Below are 19,513 nucleotides of genomic sequence, written 5' to 3' on the forward strand. Positions count from 1 at the left end.
GCAGCTGAAGGCGCACATACAACAGAAATCTGACCCTCCCCAGAGTAAGAGGGAACTCCTCACGCCAGATGTCCTTCCAACCGAGACACCAGCCTTTTCCTGCCTTTGGACTTGAACTGAAACATTGGCTCTTCCTGGGTCTCCAGGCTGTCAGGCTTCAGACTCAGACTGAAACCACACCGTCGTCTCTCCTGGGTGCAGCTCTCGGAACTTGTCAGACTCCATGATCACGTGATCTAAAGCCTCTTGATTATTTTCCGATCTTTCTACTTTCTACTCCCGTCTTGTAGGTTCTGCTCTCTGGAGGAGCCTGACGGTGGCACAGTCTCTGAGGTTACGTTTTTTTCCAAAGCTCCTCCCGGTAGGCAGTAGGAGCTGTGGACATTCCTATTTTTCAGGCTCAATTAGATTTCATTTCTTTTTTTGTTTAAGGGAAAAGAACCACATTGCCTCTAACTTAATATTTAAATAGGTTCATTTTATTTGGCACTCCTTGAGTAAAACGGTTCTTCTTTATACAGAATGGTCAGTAACTCTTCTCTGTCTGTCTTCCTAGTGGTGGGGGTGAGTGGGGAGTCCCTCAGGCAGTCCTGCGTTCTCAGTCTAGGCTCTGTCTCCGCTCGAGGTATTTGCCTCCCCTGAACAAATGTTTATACTTCTTTCTCCTTTTCATGAGCGAACTCCCTGTTTGGAAAGAGGAGATTTTCTTGAGAAATTCTAGGTGTTCCTGTGAGCCTGCATTTCAGACCCACCCCCTATGGCCCACTCATCCGGGAGAGCCCGGGCTGAGAGATGGGGCCCCGGGTTCATTGATGGGGCAGAGGGCTGCGGGGGCAGGGCAGTGCTGGGTCCCCTCGCCTGTGGTCCCTGACCCAGGACAAACGCATTCCTGGGGTCGCCAGCACTGTGGCCCTCCCACCAGTCCAGTCATGTGGGTCAGACCTGGGCTAAACGCTCAGCCAGCATCACACCACTCGGCCCCCTGCCCCACAAGGAGACAGCTGCCCTGAAGACCCCACTCAGAGGATGGAGATGCTGAGCCTTCGTGTGTGCTGTCCCTTGCCCAAGGTCACCCCAAGGTCACCCAACTCACTGGGAGCCCAAAGGGGATTTGACCAAGGTCAGGTCAGTTCACTTCAGTCGCTCAGTCGTGTTCAACTCTTTGCGACCCCATGAACCGCAGTATGCCAGGCCTCCCTGTCCATCACCAACTCCTGGAGTCCACCCAAACCCATGTCCATTGAGTCAGTGATACCATCCAACCATCTTATCCTCTGTTGTCCCCTTCTTCTCCTGCCCTCAATCTTTCTGAGCATCAGCATCTTTTCCAATGAGTCAGCTCTTCACATCAGGTGGCCAAAGTATTGGAGTTTCAGCTTTAGCATCGGTCCTTCCAGTGAACACTCAGGCCTGATCTCCTTTAGGATGGACTGGATGGATCTCCTTGCAGTCCAAGGGACTCTCAAGAGTCTTCCCCAACACCACAGTTCAAAAGCATCAATTCTTTGGTGCTCAGCTTTCTTTATAGTCCAACTCTCACGTCCATACATGACCACGGGAAAAACCATAGCCTTGACTAGATGGACCTTTGTTGACAAACTAATGTCTCTGCTTTTGAATATGCTATCTAGGTTGGTCAAAACTTTCCTTCCAAGGAGTAAGCGTCTTTTAATTTCACGGCTGCAATCACCATCTGCAGTGATTCTGGAGCCCAGAAAAAGAAAGTCGGCCACTGTTTCCCCATCTATTTGCCATGAAGTGATGGGACTGGATGCCATGATCTTCGTTTTCTGAATGTTGAGCTTTAAGCCAACTTTTTCACTCTCTTTCACTTTCATCAAGAGGCTTTTTAGTTCCTCTTCACTTTCTGCCATTAGGGTGGTGTCATCTGCATATCTGAGGTTATTGATATTTCTCCTGGCAATCTTGATTCTAGCTTGTGCTTCCTTCAGCCCAGCGTTTCTCATGATGTACTCTGCATATAAGTTAAATAAGCAGGGTGACAATATACAGCCTTGACGTACTCCCTTTCCTATTTGGAACCAGTTTGTTGTTCCATGTCCAGTTGTAACTGTTGCTTCCTGACCTGCATACAGGTTTCTCAAGAGGCAGGTCAGGTGGTCTGGTATTCCCATCTCTTTCAGTATTTTCCACAGTTGTGATCCACACAGTCAAAGGCTTTGGCATAGTAAATAAAGCAGAAATAGATGTTTGTCTGGAACTCTCTTGCTTTTTCAATGATCCAGCGGATGCTGGCAATTTGATCTCTGGTTCCTCTGCCTTGTCTAAATCCAGCTTGAATATCTGGAAGTTCACGGTTCATGTATTGCTGAAGTCTGGCTTGGAAAATTTTAAGCATTAGTTTACTAGCGTATGAGATGAGTGCAATTGTGTGGTAGTTTGAGCATTCTTTGGCATTGTCTTTCTTTGGGACTGGAATGAAAACTGATCTTTTCCAGTCCTATGGCCACTGCTGAGTTTTCCAAATTTGCTGGCATATTGAGTGCAACACTTTCACAGCATTATCTTTTAGGATTTGAAATAGCTCAACTGGAATTCCATCACCTCCACTAGCTTTGTTCGTAGTGATGCTTTCTAAGGCCCACTTGACTTCACATTCCAGGATGTCTGGCTCTAGGTCAGTGATCACACCATCATGATTATCTGGGTCGTGAAGATCTTTTTTGTACAGTTCTTCTGTGTATTCTTGCCACCTCTTCTTAATATCTTCTGCTTCTGTTAGGTCCCTACCATTTTTGTCCTTTATCAAGCCCATCTTTGCATGAAATGTTCCCTTGGTATCTCTAATTATCTTGAAGAGATCTCTAGTCTTTCCCATTCTGTTGTTTTCCTCTACTTCTTTGCATTGATCGCTGAGGAAGGCTTTCTTATCTCTTTGCTATTCTTTGGAACTCTGCATTCAAATGCGTGTATCTTTCCTTTTCGCTTCCCTTCTATTCACAGCTATTTGTAAGGCCTCCTCAGACAGCTTTTTTGCTTTTTTCATTTCTTTTCCATGGGGATGGTCGTGATCACTGCCTCCTGTACAATATCACGAACCTCCATCCATAGTTCATCAGGCACTCTGTCTGTCAGATCTAGTCCCTTAAATCTATTTCTCACTTCCCCTGTATGATTGTAAGGGATTTTACTTAGGTCATAGCTGAATGCTGTAGTGGTTTTCTCCACTTTCTTCAATTTCAGTCTGAATTTGGCAATAAGGAGTTCATGATCTGAGCCACAGTCAGCTCCCAGTCTTGTTTTTGCTGACTGTATAGAGCTTCTCCATCTTTGGCTGCAAAGAATATAATCAATCTGATTTCGGTGTTGACTGTCTGGTTATGTCCATGTGTAGAGTCTTCTCTTGTGTTGTTGGAAGAGGGTGTTTGCTATGAGCAGTGCCTTCTTTTGGCAGAATTCTATTAGCCTTTGCCCTGCTTCATTCTGTATTCCAAGGCCAAAGTTGCCTGTTACTCCAGGTGTTTCTTGACTTCCTACTTTTGCATTCCAGTCCCCTATAATGAAAAGGACATCTTTTTGGGGTGTTAGTTCTAGAAGGTCTTATAGGTCTTCATAGAACTGTTCAACTTCAGCTTCTTCAGCGTTACTGGTCGGGGCATAGACTTGGATTCCATGATATTGAATGGTTTGGCTTGGAAACGAACAGAGATCTTCCTGTCATTTTTGAGACTGCATCCAAGTGCTGCATCTCATACTCTTTTGTTGACTATGATGGCTACTCCATTTCTTCTAAGGGATTCCTGCCCACAGTAGTAGATATAATGGTCATCTGAGTTAAATTCACCCATTCCAGTCCATCTTTGGAGAAGGAAATGGCCACCCACTCCAGTACTCTTGCCTGGAGAATCCCATGGACAGAGGAGCCTGGTAGGCTACAGTCCATGGGGTCGCAAAGAGTCAGACACGACTGAGCGACTTCCCTTCACTTCCAGTCCATCGTAGTTCGCTGATTCCTAGAATGTCAACGTTCACTCTTGTCATCTCCTGTTTGACCACTTCCAATTTGCCTTGATTCATGGCCCTAACATTCCAGCTTCCTATGCAATATTACCCAGGTCAGGGAGTTTCAAATCCTGCATTCTTAGCTGCAGCCGAGCCCCAAGGGCTGGTAGCTGGCCCTGGCCCTCAGAGAGAGGCAGTGTCCAGCTGTTTCCCCAGAGGAACTGGGTGGGGGGCAGAGGGGACAGAGGCCGCCCTGACCTTCCGAGTTTCTGGTGCTGGGCTGGGCATCAGCCCTGTTGGCCTCAGAGGGTGTCACAGATGCGGATCAGAGCCCTGGACTACAGGGCATGTTTGCTCGGAGGGAAAGAAGGGAACGTGAATTTAGGGGAGGTTGCCAGAGAGCGAGGAGGGGATGGAGAACCGGCAACTTTGGGGTAACAAGAGGCCTCGGCCGAGGTCCAGGAGGAGCCTCGGGACCGCTCGGGCCCCCAAAGTCCAAGGCGGAAGGCCCTGCCTCACCCTGAACCCCTGGGAAGTCCCAGTGCTGAGCCTAGATTCTGTCTCATGGGCGCTGAGCCAAGGACAGGACAGCAGTCTCGCTGCCGGAGGACAGCGGGGCCTGGAAGAGCAGCGATGGGACGTGTCACCACCCAGCAGTTCCCGGTGGGGTTGTGCGTGCGCGTGCACATGCGTGCGTGCGTGAGCTCGGTGGCTTCGGGCATGTGGGACTCTTTGTAGCCCTATGGACTGTAGCCCACCCGGCTCCTCTGTTCATGACATTTCCCAGGCAAGAATACTGGAGTGGGTGGCCATGCCCCCTTCCAGGGGATCTTTCTGACTCGGATCGAACCCACGTCTCCTGCGTCTCCTGCTTTGCAGGCTGATTCTTACCGCTGAGCCACCGGGAAGCCGTTCTGTGGGGCGGGGTGGGCGCGGGAGGGGGGGCGGGGTAGGGGTCAGATAAATCCCGGGATCTGAACCCAGCGCCTGGCGCGGGGCACGTGCTCGGTCCACGTGAGATAAGGTTGAATCCGGGCGGGTGCACGGCGTGTGTGATGCTGCAGAAGTTGCTTGGAACCTTCAGCGTGGCGGCCAGGTCTGACTCAGAGAGGAAAGGAGGCCGCGAGGCCAGCCTAGGAGAGGCTCGGAGGTGTTCTCGAGAGTTCCAGGGACAAGCGTGGGGCCGGAGGCAGAAGCGGAGGGGGACGGCGTGGGCGACTTCAGCAGTGAGTACACTGCGGCCCAGGAGGGGCGGGAGGCCGGCCCCCATGGGGAGGTGCCTGCGGAGAGGGGCGTGTCTGCCCGGGGGTGTGGGACCTCCCTGGGCCTGGTCACGGCGACACGGGGGTGTGTGAAGCCCTCCTCCCCCTCACTCCTGGAAAAGCGGCTCGGCCTTGTTCAGTTCAGCCAAGAAGTGCGGGGAGCCTGCTGGTGGCCCCGTGACTCCTGGACTGTGGACTCGTGAGTGGGGCTCACAGGGTCCCCTCAGGATAGAGTCACCTGCTTGTCCAGAGCTGCTCACGGCTCACGCTGGTCCCTGCAGTGGGTGCGGTACCTCCCGTCTCACCAGGGGGACAGCCCCAGCTCAAGGACCGATCCCCCACACTCATCTATCGCCATGGTGGGCCCCTGGTTCCCTTTACCTAAAGATTTCCGGAGACTTTCAATGATTCTTTCCAGAGCTGCTAGGCTTTTAATCTGATAAAGTATTTCTTTGTCCTCATCTGTAGGAAAAAGTAAGCACAGTGATCAAGATTTGATGCACAATGTGATTTAATTCCACAGTTGCTATCTACCCTGAAGGATGCCTCCTGACAATATGGAAATACGTGTGCATCAGTTATCCATCTCAGCATTGTTTGCAAAATGTTGGAAAGAGGCTGAATACCCATGCATTGAAGGGTGTTTGAATCACCTACATTGTGTCCTCCGGTGGATAACTATGCAGCTGTAAAAAAGATAAACAGTGAGGACGCTTCCTACAAACAGACATAAAGCGCGTTACAGCGTGTGCTGCTGGGTTAAAAGAAGGGAAAGTGTGAAATGTCTCCCGGGTGCTAGCTTTCATGTGAGAAAGAAGAGGTGATGAGAAAACTTACATGATCATAGCTAATAAAGTGGCTTAATGCACACTGGATAAGAAGACAGGCACTACAACGGTATTATGCTAAGTGAAGTCAGATGGAGAAAAGATAAATATTGTATGATCTCATTTACATGTCAAACCTAAAAAAAACAAAGCAAACATAGCAAAATGAAGACGGACTCATCGATACAAAGAGCGAGGGAGGGATTGCCAGAGGAGAGGGGAGCTGGCAAAATAGTTGAAGGGGATTGAGAAGTGCACACCTCCGGTTATAATATAATTAAGCCTCGGGGCTGTAATAAACAGCATAAGGAATGTGCATAATAATACTGTAATACCTGTTTAGGGACAGATGGTTAATAGACTTATCTTGACAATCATTTCATAATGTATGCAAATGTCAAGCCGCTATGTAGCACACTTGAAACTAACATGATATTGTATGTCAACTGTATTTCAATTGGAGAAAAAAAGATGTAAAACAATAAACAGAATAATCTTGTACCCAGAAAAGGAGCATTTGCATGCACTTGTTCCTTTGTGTCGAAGAAAATGCAGAAAGGACAAGCCAGAAAGTGGTGAGGCTGGTTGCAGCAGGAGGCAAGAAGGAGCAGGTGGAAAGAAGCGGGTGGGAATGTGTTTGAGGATTGAGGGTTAGACTCCTGGTGTTTGATGTTTTCTGTTAGAGCCAGGGTCATGTTTCACACAAAGGCTTCCCAGGTGGCTCAGTGGAAAAGAACCTGCCTGCCGATGCAGGAGATGCGGCTTCCATGCCTGGGTCAGGAAGATCTGGAGAAGGAAATGGCAACCACTTCAGGATTCTTTCCTGGGAAATCCCATGGACAGAGCCTGGTGGGCTACAGTCCATAGGGTCATAAAAGAGTCAGACACAACTTAGCAACTAAACAACACGTTTTACACGCTCCAAAATAAATCTGTAAAATCAGCCATGATGGGGAGGGACCCAGAATGGAATCTAAGCCCCAAATGGAATTACAGATGAGTAAGAGAGCCCCATGGAAGAGCGGGCTTCCCAGGTGGTAAAGAACATGCCTGCTAATGCAGGAGATATAAGAGACGTGGGTTAGATTCCTGGGTTGGGAAGATCCCCTGGAGAAGGGTGTGGCAGCCCACTCCAGTATTCTTGCCTGGAGAATCCGAGGGACAGAGAAGCCTGGCGGGCTACAGTCCATGGGGTCACAAAGAGTCAGACAAGACTGAAGTGACTTGGCACACACAGAGAAGGCGTGCATGGAAGGGCGTGGGAAGGAAAGAACTAACAAGGAGCTTTGGCGAGCAGGACGCCACTGTACACGGCAATGCTGAGAACGAGAGGCTGGACACGACTCTGGTCTGACAGCAGCTCTGTTTTCCGCAGGGGTGGGTATCCACCAGGAAGTCTCACCTGTTTCTTGGGATTCCAGAACTGGGTCAGGGGATCCGCCCTAGTGGCGTCTGGGAGTCGGGTTTCTCTCAGTGAAGAAGAGAGGAGGACTGGAGGGAAGGGATAGTTAGGGACTTTGGGAAAGTCATGTACACACTGCTCTATTTAAAATGGATAACCAGCAAACACCTATTGCATAGCACAGGGAACTCTGCTCAATGTTATGTGGCAGCTTGAATGGGAGTTTGGGGCAGAATAGATACATGTCAATGCATGGCTGAGTCCCTTTGCTGTCCACCTCAAACTACCACAACCTTATTCATTGGCTATACTCCAATATAAAATGTTTTTGGTGTTAAAAAAATTAAAAAAAAATTATAAAGGCAAAAAAAAAAAAAAGAGGAGGCGGCTCAGGTGAGCCCGAAGGTCAGGTGGGGTCAGTCTGAACTCATGGAGTCTGACATCTGAACAGACGGATCGGCACACCCAAATCTTCCCAGCCCTGTCTGCGGGGAGGGCCTGGAAACCACGACGGGTCAGGAGCGGGGAACACGTCTAACCACCATCCTCCGGGACGAGGAATCAGGGCTCCTTGGAGACGTGGGAGGTCCTGGGGTGGGGCCAGGGCAAGTGAGGGAGCGGCCTGAGGCTTCTTGTGTCCCCAGAAAGCTAGAAGGTGCTCCCAAGGGAGGACAGCACGCCGAGCTCCTGGGAACCAAGTCTGAGAGCCTGAGGAAGTAAACATTGATGGCTTATTGCCCACTATCAGTATCAGCGGTTAGTAAGTTCATGGAGATGTAAACACACAGTGGGATAAACAATGAATAAAGGGAGGAGAAAGAGCGTCCTTCCTTACAGTAGAATCCTAACCAATCCGTGCAGAAGGAACGTCGGAAACAGGAACTGACCTTTTGGCAAATAGATGGGGAGACAACGGGAACAGTGACAGACTTTATTTTCTTGGGCTCCAAAATCACTGCAGATGGTGACTGCAGCCATGGAATTAAAAGACGCTTGCTCCTTGCAAGGAAAGCTATGACACACCTAGCCAGTGTATTAAAAAGCAGAGATACCACTTTGCCGACATGGGTCCAAACTGTCAAAGCTATGGTTTTTCCAGTAGTCGTGTATGGATGTGAGAGTTGTACCGAAAAGAAGGCTGAGCGCCGAAAAATTGATGCTTTTGAACTGTGGTGTTAGAGAAGACTCTTGAGAGTCCCTTGGACTGCAAGGAGATCCAACCAGTCAGTCCTAAAAGAAATCAGTCCTGAATATTCATTGGAAGGACTGATGCTGAAGCTGAAACTCCAGTACTTTGGCCACCGGATGCGAAGTGCCAATTCATTGGAAAAGACCCTGATGCTGGGAAAGATTGAGGGCAGGAGGAGAAGGGGACGACAGAGGATGGATGTCTCTGGGAGATGGTGAAGGACAGGGAAGCCTGGTGTGCTGCAGTCCATGGGGTCTCAAAGAATTGAGAGTAGACAACAAAAACAGTGGTTATTTTTGCAAGGGTGCTAGATCAGTAGGTGAAAATAAGATGAGAAAGAAAGAAAGATATTTTCAGAATCTGAAAGTATCTCCCCACAAGGTATATTTACACACGCAAAAACTTTTAACCTGATTATGGAGAAATCAGATATCCATCACCTTAAACCAGCAATGAAGTAAACTTCCCTGACAAAGAGATATATTTGCATCATGTCTTTCACATTTTTGCCCCAAACGCATAACCTGAATTTAGTCATGGGAAAATGTGAGACAAACTCAAATGGAAAGAGATTCTATGAAAGAACTAGCCTGCGCTGTCTTCAAGGCTGTGAAGGACAGATCAGGAAACTTCCCAGGTTGGAAGAGACTAAAAGTGACCTGAGAGATAAAGACAATGCGGAATCCTGGATGGATCCTGGAGCCAGGAAAAAAAAGAAAAATTGGTGAGATAACCGGCCAGCTTGGACGTGGGTCTGTAGGCCGCCTGACTGCGATGCGTCAGCAGCGCCACCCTGGTTTTCGCGGTTGTGTCGGGTTGCGTGAGCCGTCCACAGCGGGCAGCGCCGTGGAAGGGGGAACAGGAAGCCATCTGTATTGCTGCTGCAAGTTTGTTTTGCGTAAGTCTCACAAAGGAGACTGGATTAAATGCTTGCATCGTCCTCGTTTGGCCCGAGGTATTGTTTCCCAGACGCGCCGCGGCGTGTGCACGCACACTCAGGGTTACCGTGGCAACCCACTTCCATTTATAAATAGCTGGACACGGCCTGCCTGTGGCCAAGAGCACATGGCGAGGACATGTCTCTGTTCAGAGGCACTGTCGCGGTCGCTGCTGAGAGTGACGGTCCTCTGCCCTGCTCACAACTTCCTTCTGTTCCTGCTCCAGCCAGGAGGCTCCTCCCGAGCCCGGGAGACCCCGTCTGCACCCAAGTGCCACTGCCCAAGGCTGCCCTGCCCTTCTCGGAGCTGTCCCTTCATGCTCCTAGGTGACCACACTAAGGCTTTGGTTTCCTCTCGCAAACCGTCTATGCCCTCCCTGCACCGTCTAACGTCCTGCCCCAACGCCAGTTCCCCATGGACTTCTCCCAGAACAGCTGCGGTCCAGGCACCCAGCCCTCTAACATGAGGGGGCAGACGAGGCCAGCGTCAGAAGCACCCTCGCCGTGTCTGGCGGCTCTGCTGGCGGCGGCGCCCGCTGGAATTTGGCTGACGAGAGCAGGGGAGCTGGGGTCTGGGCTCCTTCCATGTGCCACACTTGCCTGCCTCCTGTATGGGTCGCCAGCTTTGCTCCAGGTCACCCTCAGCCTTGACTCTCATGGACAGTGGCCACTGGTCAAGAAACTGGGGGCCCAGACGCACCTGTGGGCCACCACCGTTCCCTGCTCCCAGGACATACCGCAAGGGCAGCTGCCCCAGAGGTGGGGTCTCTGCGCCCTGAGCCTTGGGCTCATGGCCACCCCAGTGGCATCCCGGGCTCTGGTTTCACGGGGCGGGGTGGTCATCTCAGGACAGAGGGGAGCAGCTTCTTTGCCCGGGGGCCTTTCCCGGCCTACCGCACCACGCTCCCCATCCCTCCCGGCCCCCAGACGGCAGGTGAGCATCTGTTCATCCCTGAGTCCCCTCCCAGGCCGGCCCTCACCCACCCACCCTGCCCCAAACTCGTGACTCACCTCTGCTTTCTCTAACTCACACATGGCCGTTAGGAGCAACACACTTCCATTAACGGATCCGTGGGCTCTGAAGCCCAGGGGCCCACGGGAATCTACCGCGGTGCCAGCCGCTCAGGGAGCCGTCTGCGGGATGCCCCCCCGGGCCCTCAGGGCAGTCTTAGGACGGAGGGGCGGCCCGGGACAAGCACTGCGGGGCGTGTGGCCCCCTCGCGTCCGTCTGCCACGCGGCCGGCTGGGGGATCTCATGGTCCCTCTGAGGACCGGTGAGCCAGTGCCTGCTCGGACAGCGGACGTGCCCTACCCGTTCCTTTCTGCCTCACCTCTGACCCCCGGCAGCCCCTGCGGGGACTCCCATCTCGGGACAGTCAGCCCATTCTCCCCTCTTCAGTGACTGCGATGGGTGGGACGCAGGGAGCCTGTGCCCCAAGGCCAGTCCAGCTCGTGCTCAGACCTTTCAGCACAGACTCGCCCCATAACCTCTCCTACCGTGGGCCCGAAAGAAGACGTCCAGCTTTATTTATCTCATAACCACCGGGCGGTTTGCACAGTCAAGGAGTGGGCTGCGCCCAGAGGTCTTAGAAGGGACCGGACTCCTGTTACTGCTCCAGCTTCCAAACCCAGAGGCTGGCTCCCAGGAGAGACCGGAGACCGGGGACAGACTGAAACCTGAGTTCCTGGCCCTGCTGCAGTGAAGCTCAGTGGGGCCCGGGAGTGAGTATTTGAGTTGCTCCCGTCCCCCGGGGCCTGGTCTCGCTTCCAGGGCTCAGATCGGGCGCACAGGGAGCCCGGGAGCTGTGCGGTGCCTCCTTTCTCGTGCTTGGCCTCCTCTGTGACCCCGAAGGACGCTGACTCTGCAGCCTCAGAGCCCCAGCTCACTGCTCTTCATCCCATTTCCTGGGGACTCCCCCTGGGGACACTGGGCTCTCCCCGCCCCACCCGCCCCGGGGAAGGAGCAGTGACCGCAGTGGAATTGCGGGGGCAGGGGACAAGGGGTGGGGCCCTCCCCTGCTGGGGCGGCCACCTGCCTGCAGGACAGCAGGACTGTGTGCTCCTCAGACCCACGGGCAGGAGGCAGGGCTGGGGCGCCCCCGTCCCCACCAGGCGGGACCTGCCTGACCCGACCCGGGGCAGTGGCCTCACTCTCCGACCAGGCTGTTCGTCCCAGGAAGGAGACATCTCTGTCTGCAGCCTCCAGTCCTCCCACCATGGCTGAGCTTGGGCGGGGCCCGTCAGGGTGCTTTTACCGTTAAAGAAGAGTTTGTCGTCCTTCTTGGCAGAGAGCTGACTTTCATGTTGCACCTTCTTATTAGTGCTGACCTGATAATTCATTTTAATACGGGCTTCTTGATGAGGGGCGTGGAAAAAAAAAAGGAAAGCATGAATGCAGGGATGCTCTGACCCACACTGCGCTTTGGAACCTGAGGCGGGGACGCTAACACGCTTTCCAGCTTCTCCTGACAATGTGCTCCAGTGAGTCAACACGCACAGGCGGGCATTCTCTGACCTCTGTGAACCCAGCCATTTGGCAGATGTTCTGAGAGGTGATCCCAGGAACTGGCATTGACGTCTGGATGCAGAATTTCAAGAACACACTGACCTTCCCTGCTGCTGAACGCATTCCATGCTCTGTTGTAGATTTCAGACACACGGCTCTCACCGTCGTTGCGGGTTAACCGCGTGTTCTGTTTGGACCTTAGGGTGCTATTTCCCTTTTCTGTGTGTTTGGACTACGCTAAGCTGCAAACTCTGGGAGATGGGGAAGGATAGGGAAGCCTGGCGTGCTGCAGTTCGTGGGGTCACAAAGAGTCGGACACGACTGAGCGACTGAACAACAGCAAAACTGCACTTGGGAAAAGCACGCTGTTTTGTTCGCTACCAGCTCTGTGGCCGGGGGCCAGTCCATTCAGACCCTAGTTTTGTCCCCTGTCGGCTGGAGTCAAGTCCCCGCCCCTGCTCTCAGGAGGCTTAGGGGAGCGGGGTAGTCGGAAGCTCTGGCCTGCATGCATCGTGGAGTCCTGCGGCGGCTAAACCCCACATGCACCCCAAGCACCAGGCCTCTCCTGCACGTGCCCCCAGAGACCTCCCAGATACAGGAGCTTGTCTCTGCCCGTCTGGGTTTGACCTTCCTGCCTCGGGAAGATTACAGAAAATATGGGACTACTGTGTCCTTCACATCTCCATCTGCCTTTGCCCCAGGAGTAGCTGATCTCAAAGATGCTGCCCAGATGGGACTGTGCATACACACCGCAGACCTCCAGGAACACAGGCAATTAAGGCTCGAAAAGGTGAATACTTGCTTTTTTTCTTTGTCGGAGTCGTTGTTAATGTTGTTGAGGTTGTTATTGTTGGTAACGTTGGTAGTGGTTTTTGTGCTTCAAAAAATGATGATCTGTTTGGCTCCATCATCTCCTGGACTAGAATTTCATCTTGGGAAAAGCACACAAGGATGCCTGTTACACCCTTCTGCTCCGCGCGGCCCTAAGGCAGTCGGTGAGAGCAGGACTGGACACAGGGACCCAAGGACATGGGGAGACGGACTTGGTTTCTAAAAACCTTGTTCAGGCGCGGGGAGACCACTGCCTCCCTAAGTAACTTCTGGAAACCTGAGCTCATCCAGGTACCTGGACACCCTTGCTGGAGACAAGATGCTGGAAACCTGACCCTGCCTGGTCATGATTCTCCTTCTGCCCCAGGGGCCGCTCTGTCCCCTCTGAGACACCCCGCGTCTGTGATCTGCGCCCCGGGAGGCAGGCAGGCGCGAGCGTCTTTCCTGATTTCTACCCAAGGCGGCCTGTTTTCTGCCTGCGCATCCCCGCGCCCGCCCAGGGAGCGTCTAATGCAGGCCCTGGCCTTGGTGTTGGGCAGCCCTGGACCACACCTGGCTCTGTGCTCACCGGACGTCCTCTGACGTCTCTTGGACCTCGGGCTTCCTCATCTATACGACGGGGTCTGCACTTACCTCATCAGGATTTGTTTGAGGTTCAAATGAAGCCGTGCGTGTAGGACACGGTTGACACAGTCAGGGGCCAGGGTGGGGGCTATGTGAACACACGTCAGTGCCGAGGCCCAGGTTCAAACCCCGCGGCCAAGCCGACCAGCCTGTCCATGCGCTGGGTGTGTGCTGACTCCCGCCCAGCGGGGTGACCAGCCTACCCCGGCTTGCCCTGCTTTTCCTGTTTTAGCAAGAAAGTCCCACATCCCAGGAGCCCCTCGGTCCCAGCTCATGTGGAGACACACGGAAACACCCACACCTGTGGGCGTCATACACGTGATTGTCTCTGGAAAAAATCCCAGGTAGTGATGAGCCCAACAGACATGCAAGGTGAGAAACGCCTGTGCTTTTAAACCTCATGTATTTTCTACTTTAAACTTTCCCTTTAGAGAAATGAGATGCTGAATGTGCAAACGGACAACGACCGGACCTGCATCACACAGCGAGCACGCTGACCCCCGAGTGAGCGCCCGCGGGGCAGCCGGTGGGGCAGCCGGTGGGCTCTGGACGTCACACCTGCAGGACGCTGACCGCCGTCCCCGAGACGGTCCCAGAGAGCAGACACCCGCAGCAGCACCGTCAGACCCTCCAGGACAGCGTGAGTCACAGCCGCTCCCTGACCTGCGGAGCAGGGTCCTCCCCAAGTGGGCACCTGACCGCGGCCCCAGGTCTAAGCTGCAGCCCTACCCAGCGGCGTCCCCGTCACCACTCCCGTCTGGCGGGGCCTCAGACCCGGCCACCTCCCCGCCTGTGTGGCTTGCACCAGGGTATCTGGGCTACAGCCCCCAGCCTCCCGCCCCGCCCAGACGCGGCCGTGTTTGGGAGGAGGAGTTTCCTTACCGAATATTGAGGCCATATCAGCATCCAGATTACTTAGATTTGCTGGCGTTTCAGTGGTTGAAGCTGCGGGGAAATAAAGACCCCAGTAGGTTAACAGTGTTCCTCGAACTGGCACCAACTTCTCTCCAAGTAGGTTTGGTTTTGCGGGCCCACCAGCCTGCTCGAGGGGAGGAAGCCCTGCACAGGATCTGGGGACTCAGGGCTCGTCTGGAAGGAGGTTGGAGGGTGATGACGGGTGGCCCTGCTCTGGGAACCAACCCCGCTCCTGGGCAGGCTCACTGGCACCGCCCTCGGGGAGGGTAAGAAGGGGCACACACTCTCCTCCCCGATGACGGGTCCAGCCGCAAGCCTGTCTGGGGCTGAGGATGTGACGTGGAGGAAGGGAGACGGGCATGGCTGCCTGCCCTCTGCCCCTCTGCTTGGGGATCTGAGAGCCCGGCCCCTGCGGCTCCTCGTCTGTAAACAGGGATCCCAGGGGAGCTCGGTCTCCGGGGGCTGGCCTCTGGAAGCCAGTCCTCCATGGGGCCTTGGACCCCCTGGCTCCACCTTCCCGGCCTCGCTGACCTGAATCAGCCAGGCGGGGCTGGGCAGGGTGCAGAGACCCTGAGCACCGGTCCCCACTGCACCCCCAGGGCGCCTCCCACTCTTCTCAGAGCTGGTGTCGGGGTCCATGTCCTCCACTCAAGGTCAAGATCAGCCCCTTCTTTCAGCCCTGGGGGGGCCAGAGAGCAGACAGTCGCCCCCAGGACCCCCGGGACCCCCAGGAGACCAGAGAGCAGGCAGTCGCTTCCCCAGGACCCCGGGGACCCCAAGGAGACCAGAGAGCAGAGAGCTGCCCCCCAGGACTCCGGGGAGATGAGAGAGCAGACGGCCACCCACAGGACCCCTGGGGGGACCAGAGAGCAGATGGCCGCTCCCAGGACCCTGGGAGACCAGACAGCCGCCCCCAGGACCCTGGGGACCCCAAGGAGACCAGAGAGCAGAGAGCTGCCCCCCAGGACTCCGGGGAGATAAGAGAGCAGACGGCCACCCACAGGACCCCCAGGGGGACCAGAGAGCAGATGGCCGCCCCCAGGACCCTGGGAGACCAGACGGCCGCCCCCAGGACCCTGGGGACCCCAAGGAGACCATAAAGCAGACGGCCGCCCCCAGGACCCCGGGCAAAGCCACCTTCCCGTTGCCTCACACAGAGCACTCAGGTGGTGTCTGCAGGCGTTCAAGTTCCAGCATTAAACCAATGATGACGCTGATTTTGAAATGGTTTTAATGACGGACAATCTGCATAGCAATCGCTCATCTGCGCACACGCGGGCTTAGAACAATGCAGGGAAACTGCACAGAAAGGTCTGTGCTGTGATGACAATCGCTTCCCAGTGTGCTGACCTCCGTCAGCGCCGCAAACAAAAGTACAGTCCTCTTCGGAGGCGACGTTAGCGAGTCATTACGGATGGGCACAGCTGCTCCTGCGAGCGCTTTGTTAAAACCATTCTTCTCATCTCTCGTCTGTCCCTAATTATAATGGGGCCCTTGTGCAAGCCCGCCACGTGCGTGTGCAGAGAGATGCTGATGCTTGTGACGCCCGCCTGGCCTATGCAGCACACCATCAAGTGTGGCTGCCTGTCTGCCTGCGTCTCCTCCCGCCATCCAGGGTCCGCCGGCCCTGTGCCCTGTGCCCGCGCAGGGACGACGCTGCTTGCTCCGTGTTTGAATGTGCGCATCCTGGCCCTGGCACGGGCTCGCCGTGGAGCACTGCGGGTGTGCTCTGCTCCACCTGGGAAAAGCAGGACGGTGACCTCTGCCCTCCCGGGGCCAGGGCCACCCCCTTCCTGACCTCTGGGTCAGGCCAGCCCGGTGTCCGCCGAGGCTGGAGGCTGGAACAGAGACCATGCCCAGGACCGGCCCTGAGCTGCCCTCGGGATCAAGCCAGCCCGATGTCCACCAAGGCTGAAGACTGGAGCAGAGACCATGGCCTGGGACCAGCCCTGAGCTGCCCTCGGGGTCGCCGCAGACGTTCTGTCGGGACGAGGAGCCAGACGTGTTTAGGGCTTCGTCAGGAGACTTGGGTCAGTCCTGGTGGGAGCCGTTCCCGCGGGCGCCAGGGGCGGGGAGCCACAAAAGCAGCGGCAGCCGGGAGCCAGCGCGGGGTGAGCCCCCATCGCTGCCCATCACAGACCCCGTGCCCCGGCACCCAGAGGATGCCTCCTTGCAGGCGCCTCAAAACTCAGTGTCCTGAGGAAAGATTGCTAGAAACGCCAGCTTCTTCACGGCAAGGTCAGGCAGGGGACCCCCTGCCCTCCCGCCAGACCCGGAGCGAGCTGGGCCTCCCTGGTCACGTGGGGCCAGGCTGAGGCTGTGTCCTTCTTGGTAGAGCCGCTCGAGCCCTGTGGGGACCTCCAGGGCCGCTCATCCACTGGGCACTAGGCAGGGGGCCTGGCAGGGCCTCGTTCCTTGGGCTCGTCCCTCTGAGGAGGGTGGGAGGGGGCCTGGGCTCATGTCTCCCAGCAGAAAAGTGGGGTCACGGGGGACCCCGCCCCCTGCAGTCCTCAGGCAGCGATCCCGTCCCAGGAGGGCGGCGTCCACTGTCGCCTTCCTCGACCCAGGGGTCGGGATGCAGCGGCCGGAGCCCAGCGGGGCCTGCCTGGGTGGGATTCGAACCCGCCGCCTGTAAAGCACGTTCTGAGACCCGGGGGGAGGTTTGGGCGTGGGCCAAGATTGGCCCTGCCTGGGAGCTTTCTTCATTTTGTTAGTGCTTCAGTGACGCTCAAGGTGCGTAAAAGAAAAATGCCTTTATCTTAGCAAGACGCATTTGCAGGGAATCATCAGACATTTTGGGCGATGCTAAAATACTCCAATAACCACGAAAGTGTGTGTGTGTGTGTGTATGTGTGTGTGTGTATGTGTGTGTGTGTGTGTGTGTGTGTGTGTGTGTGTGCGCCAAACAAGATGGCAAAATGTGTACAACTGAAGCCAGGGAATGGAGTTTCTTTCCACGACTCCTCTACTTTTGGGTAAGCTAGAAATGTCGATCGTAAAAGTTAAAGTATATAATGCATGCTACTCCCCCATCCGAAAAACTCTTGGAATATAGGAGAGCTGTGCAGCTTGCTCCATCCTCCAGGAATAAGTGGTAAATCCCAGGGGAAGGGCCTGGGAGAACCCCTTGCCCCCGGACTCACCCGGGGGCCCCGTTTCCTCCCGGCCACGACTGCGCCGAGGCTGTACCTGAGGTCACGTTGAGCGGCGGGAGCTCGGCTCCCTGCCCGCAGTGGAGCAGCAGGACCAGGAGGGCCACTCCTGTGGTGGCCGCCATGCCCCTCGAGCAGAAGGAGGACCCTCTCCTGAAGGCCCCTCAGCTTCTCCCGCCTCCGTCTCCAGGACACAGTGGAATGCCCAGGGTGTGTGACATCACGGCAGGAGAGGAGCCGGGTCCTGTCCATGTGTTGGGGGGGTGGACAGAGTCGTGCTCGGGGTCTGTAGCTGGCAAGGAGGTGGGAGGCCGGCTGGGGTCTCTGCACAGGACTGTGTCCTGTTCTGGCTCCTTCTGCAGTCCTGCAGACCTGCTGGCTGTTTCCCCAGCCCACCTGGAAGCTGCTGGAAATGCAGAGCTCGGGGGCAGCTCAGATCTGCTGAATCAGAACCTGCATCTTCACAGATGCCCGGGAGACACATGTATGCAGTGAATTCAGACTACAGGGTATGGTTTTCAGTGGTGGCTCAGTGGAAAATAATGTGCCTGCCAGTGGAAGAGATGCAAGAGACTTGGGTTCGATCCCTGAGTTGGGAAGATCCCCTGGAGTAAGAAATGGCAACCCACTCCAGTATTCTTACCTGGAGAATCCCACGGACAGAGGAGCCTGGTGGGCTACAGTCCATGGGGTCGCAAAGAGTCGGACATGACTGAGAGCCTGAGCACCCACTGGCTCTTCTACGGGAGGAAAAAGTTTTCTTCTACCCATTTAGGGTTCCTGAGTGGGTCTGAAAGTTACGCTGACAAAGACAGACCAACAGGAGGAAAGCATACACGCTGACTTAATGTTTTACATGAAATGGAAACCTTCACAAGGAAACGAAGGTCTGCGGAAGTGTTTGGATGGACGTAAGGGTTTTCACACTGGCTCTGATGAGGAATGGACAGTCCTGGAGGAATGCGGCTGATCAAGCAGTAGCAGGTGAGTGTTGCCGACAGCGCCTGTTGGTTGGGATTTCTTTTACCTTTTCATCTTATATTGTAGTACAGCCAGTTAGCAGTGTTGTGACAATTTCAGGTGCACACCAAAGAGATCAGCCACACATACGCATGTATCCATTCTCCCCCAAACTCCCCTCCCATCCAGGCTGCCCCATAACCCCGAGCAGAGTTCCCTGAGCTGTATAGTAGGTCCTTGTTGGTTATCCATTTTAATTAAAAATTTTTTATTTTGTATCATAGCCAGTTAACAATGTTAATTATAATAATGATTAACAATGTTAATTATAGCTGACTGACAACGTTTTGATAGCTTCAGGTGGACACCAAAGGGACTCAGCCGGACACATACTCTTGTGTGCGTTGTCCCCCACACCCCCCTCCCATGACACTGAGCAAAGTCCCCTGAGCTGCACGGCAGGTCCGTGTTGTCCTGGGATTCTTCTCAGCACACATTTGTCTGCAGAGACGAGGCTGCTCCTTTCTTCCAGGTGTGGGGTGGGTTCCAGGGAAGGAGGGTGGAGGCAAGGTCAGAAGACCTGCCCGTTTCTGCCTCCTCAAGTTGTTCAGCGTAAGGAGTGGTCCCGGGTTTTGGAATAGCTTTTCCTGCACCCCATGGTTCTTCTGTCTGAAACTTTCCCAGGAAGACTCACAGCCCAGAATGGACTGATCTCTACAGAGCGGCCCAGGCTCTCAGCGCTGCCCCGTCTATGGAAACGAACCGAACCGGAAAGGATTCCTCACCGGCCCTGGAGGGTGCACGCCGCACGTGGCCCGCCAGGAGCACGCCGTGAGGTCGCGGGTACAAAGACAGCACAGGCGAGCCTGGGGCTCCGCCTTCGTCCGCGTCCAAGGGTGGAGTGGCGGGGGTCTCACGCGCACACTCTTTATAGGTCGCTTGAAA

The 19,513-nt window shown here is 54.8% G+C and overlaps 1 protein-coding gene across 1 annotated transcript; it reads right to left on the minus strand.

Annotated features, from left to right (window-relative positions):
* Positions 1-543: 543 nt before the first annotated feature.
* LOC147362085 (uncharacterized) lies at positions 544-17,817 on the minus strand. Its single transcript, XM_086328682.1, has 6 exons — positions 17,646-17,817; positions 14,424-14,486; positions 12,889-13,017; positions 11,836-11,934; positions 5,607-5,687; positions 544-684 (listed from the first exon to the last, which is right to left on the minus strand). Exons 1-6 carry the CDS (start codon positions 17,731-17,733, stop codon positions 599-601), a joined length of 546 nt encoding a protein of 181 aa, XP_086184808.1. The 5' UTR covers positions 17,734-17,817; the 3' UTR covers positions 544-598.
* Between the last annotated feature and the right edge of the window lie 1,696 nt (positions 17,818-19,513).

Source organism: Bos grunniens, chromosome 12, assembly GCF_055505025.1.
Source record: "Bos grunniens cultivar Pamir isolate PY7600 chromosome 12, Bosgru_T2T1.0, whole genome shotgun sequence".
In the NCBI taxonomy this organism is placed as follows: Eukaryota; Metazoa; Chordata; class Mammalia; order Artiodactyla; family Bovidae; genus Bos; species Bos grunniens.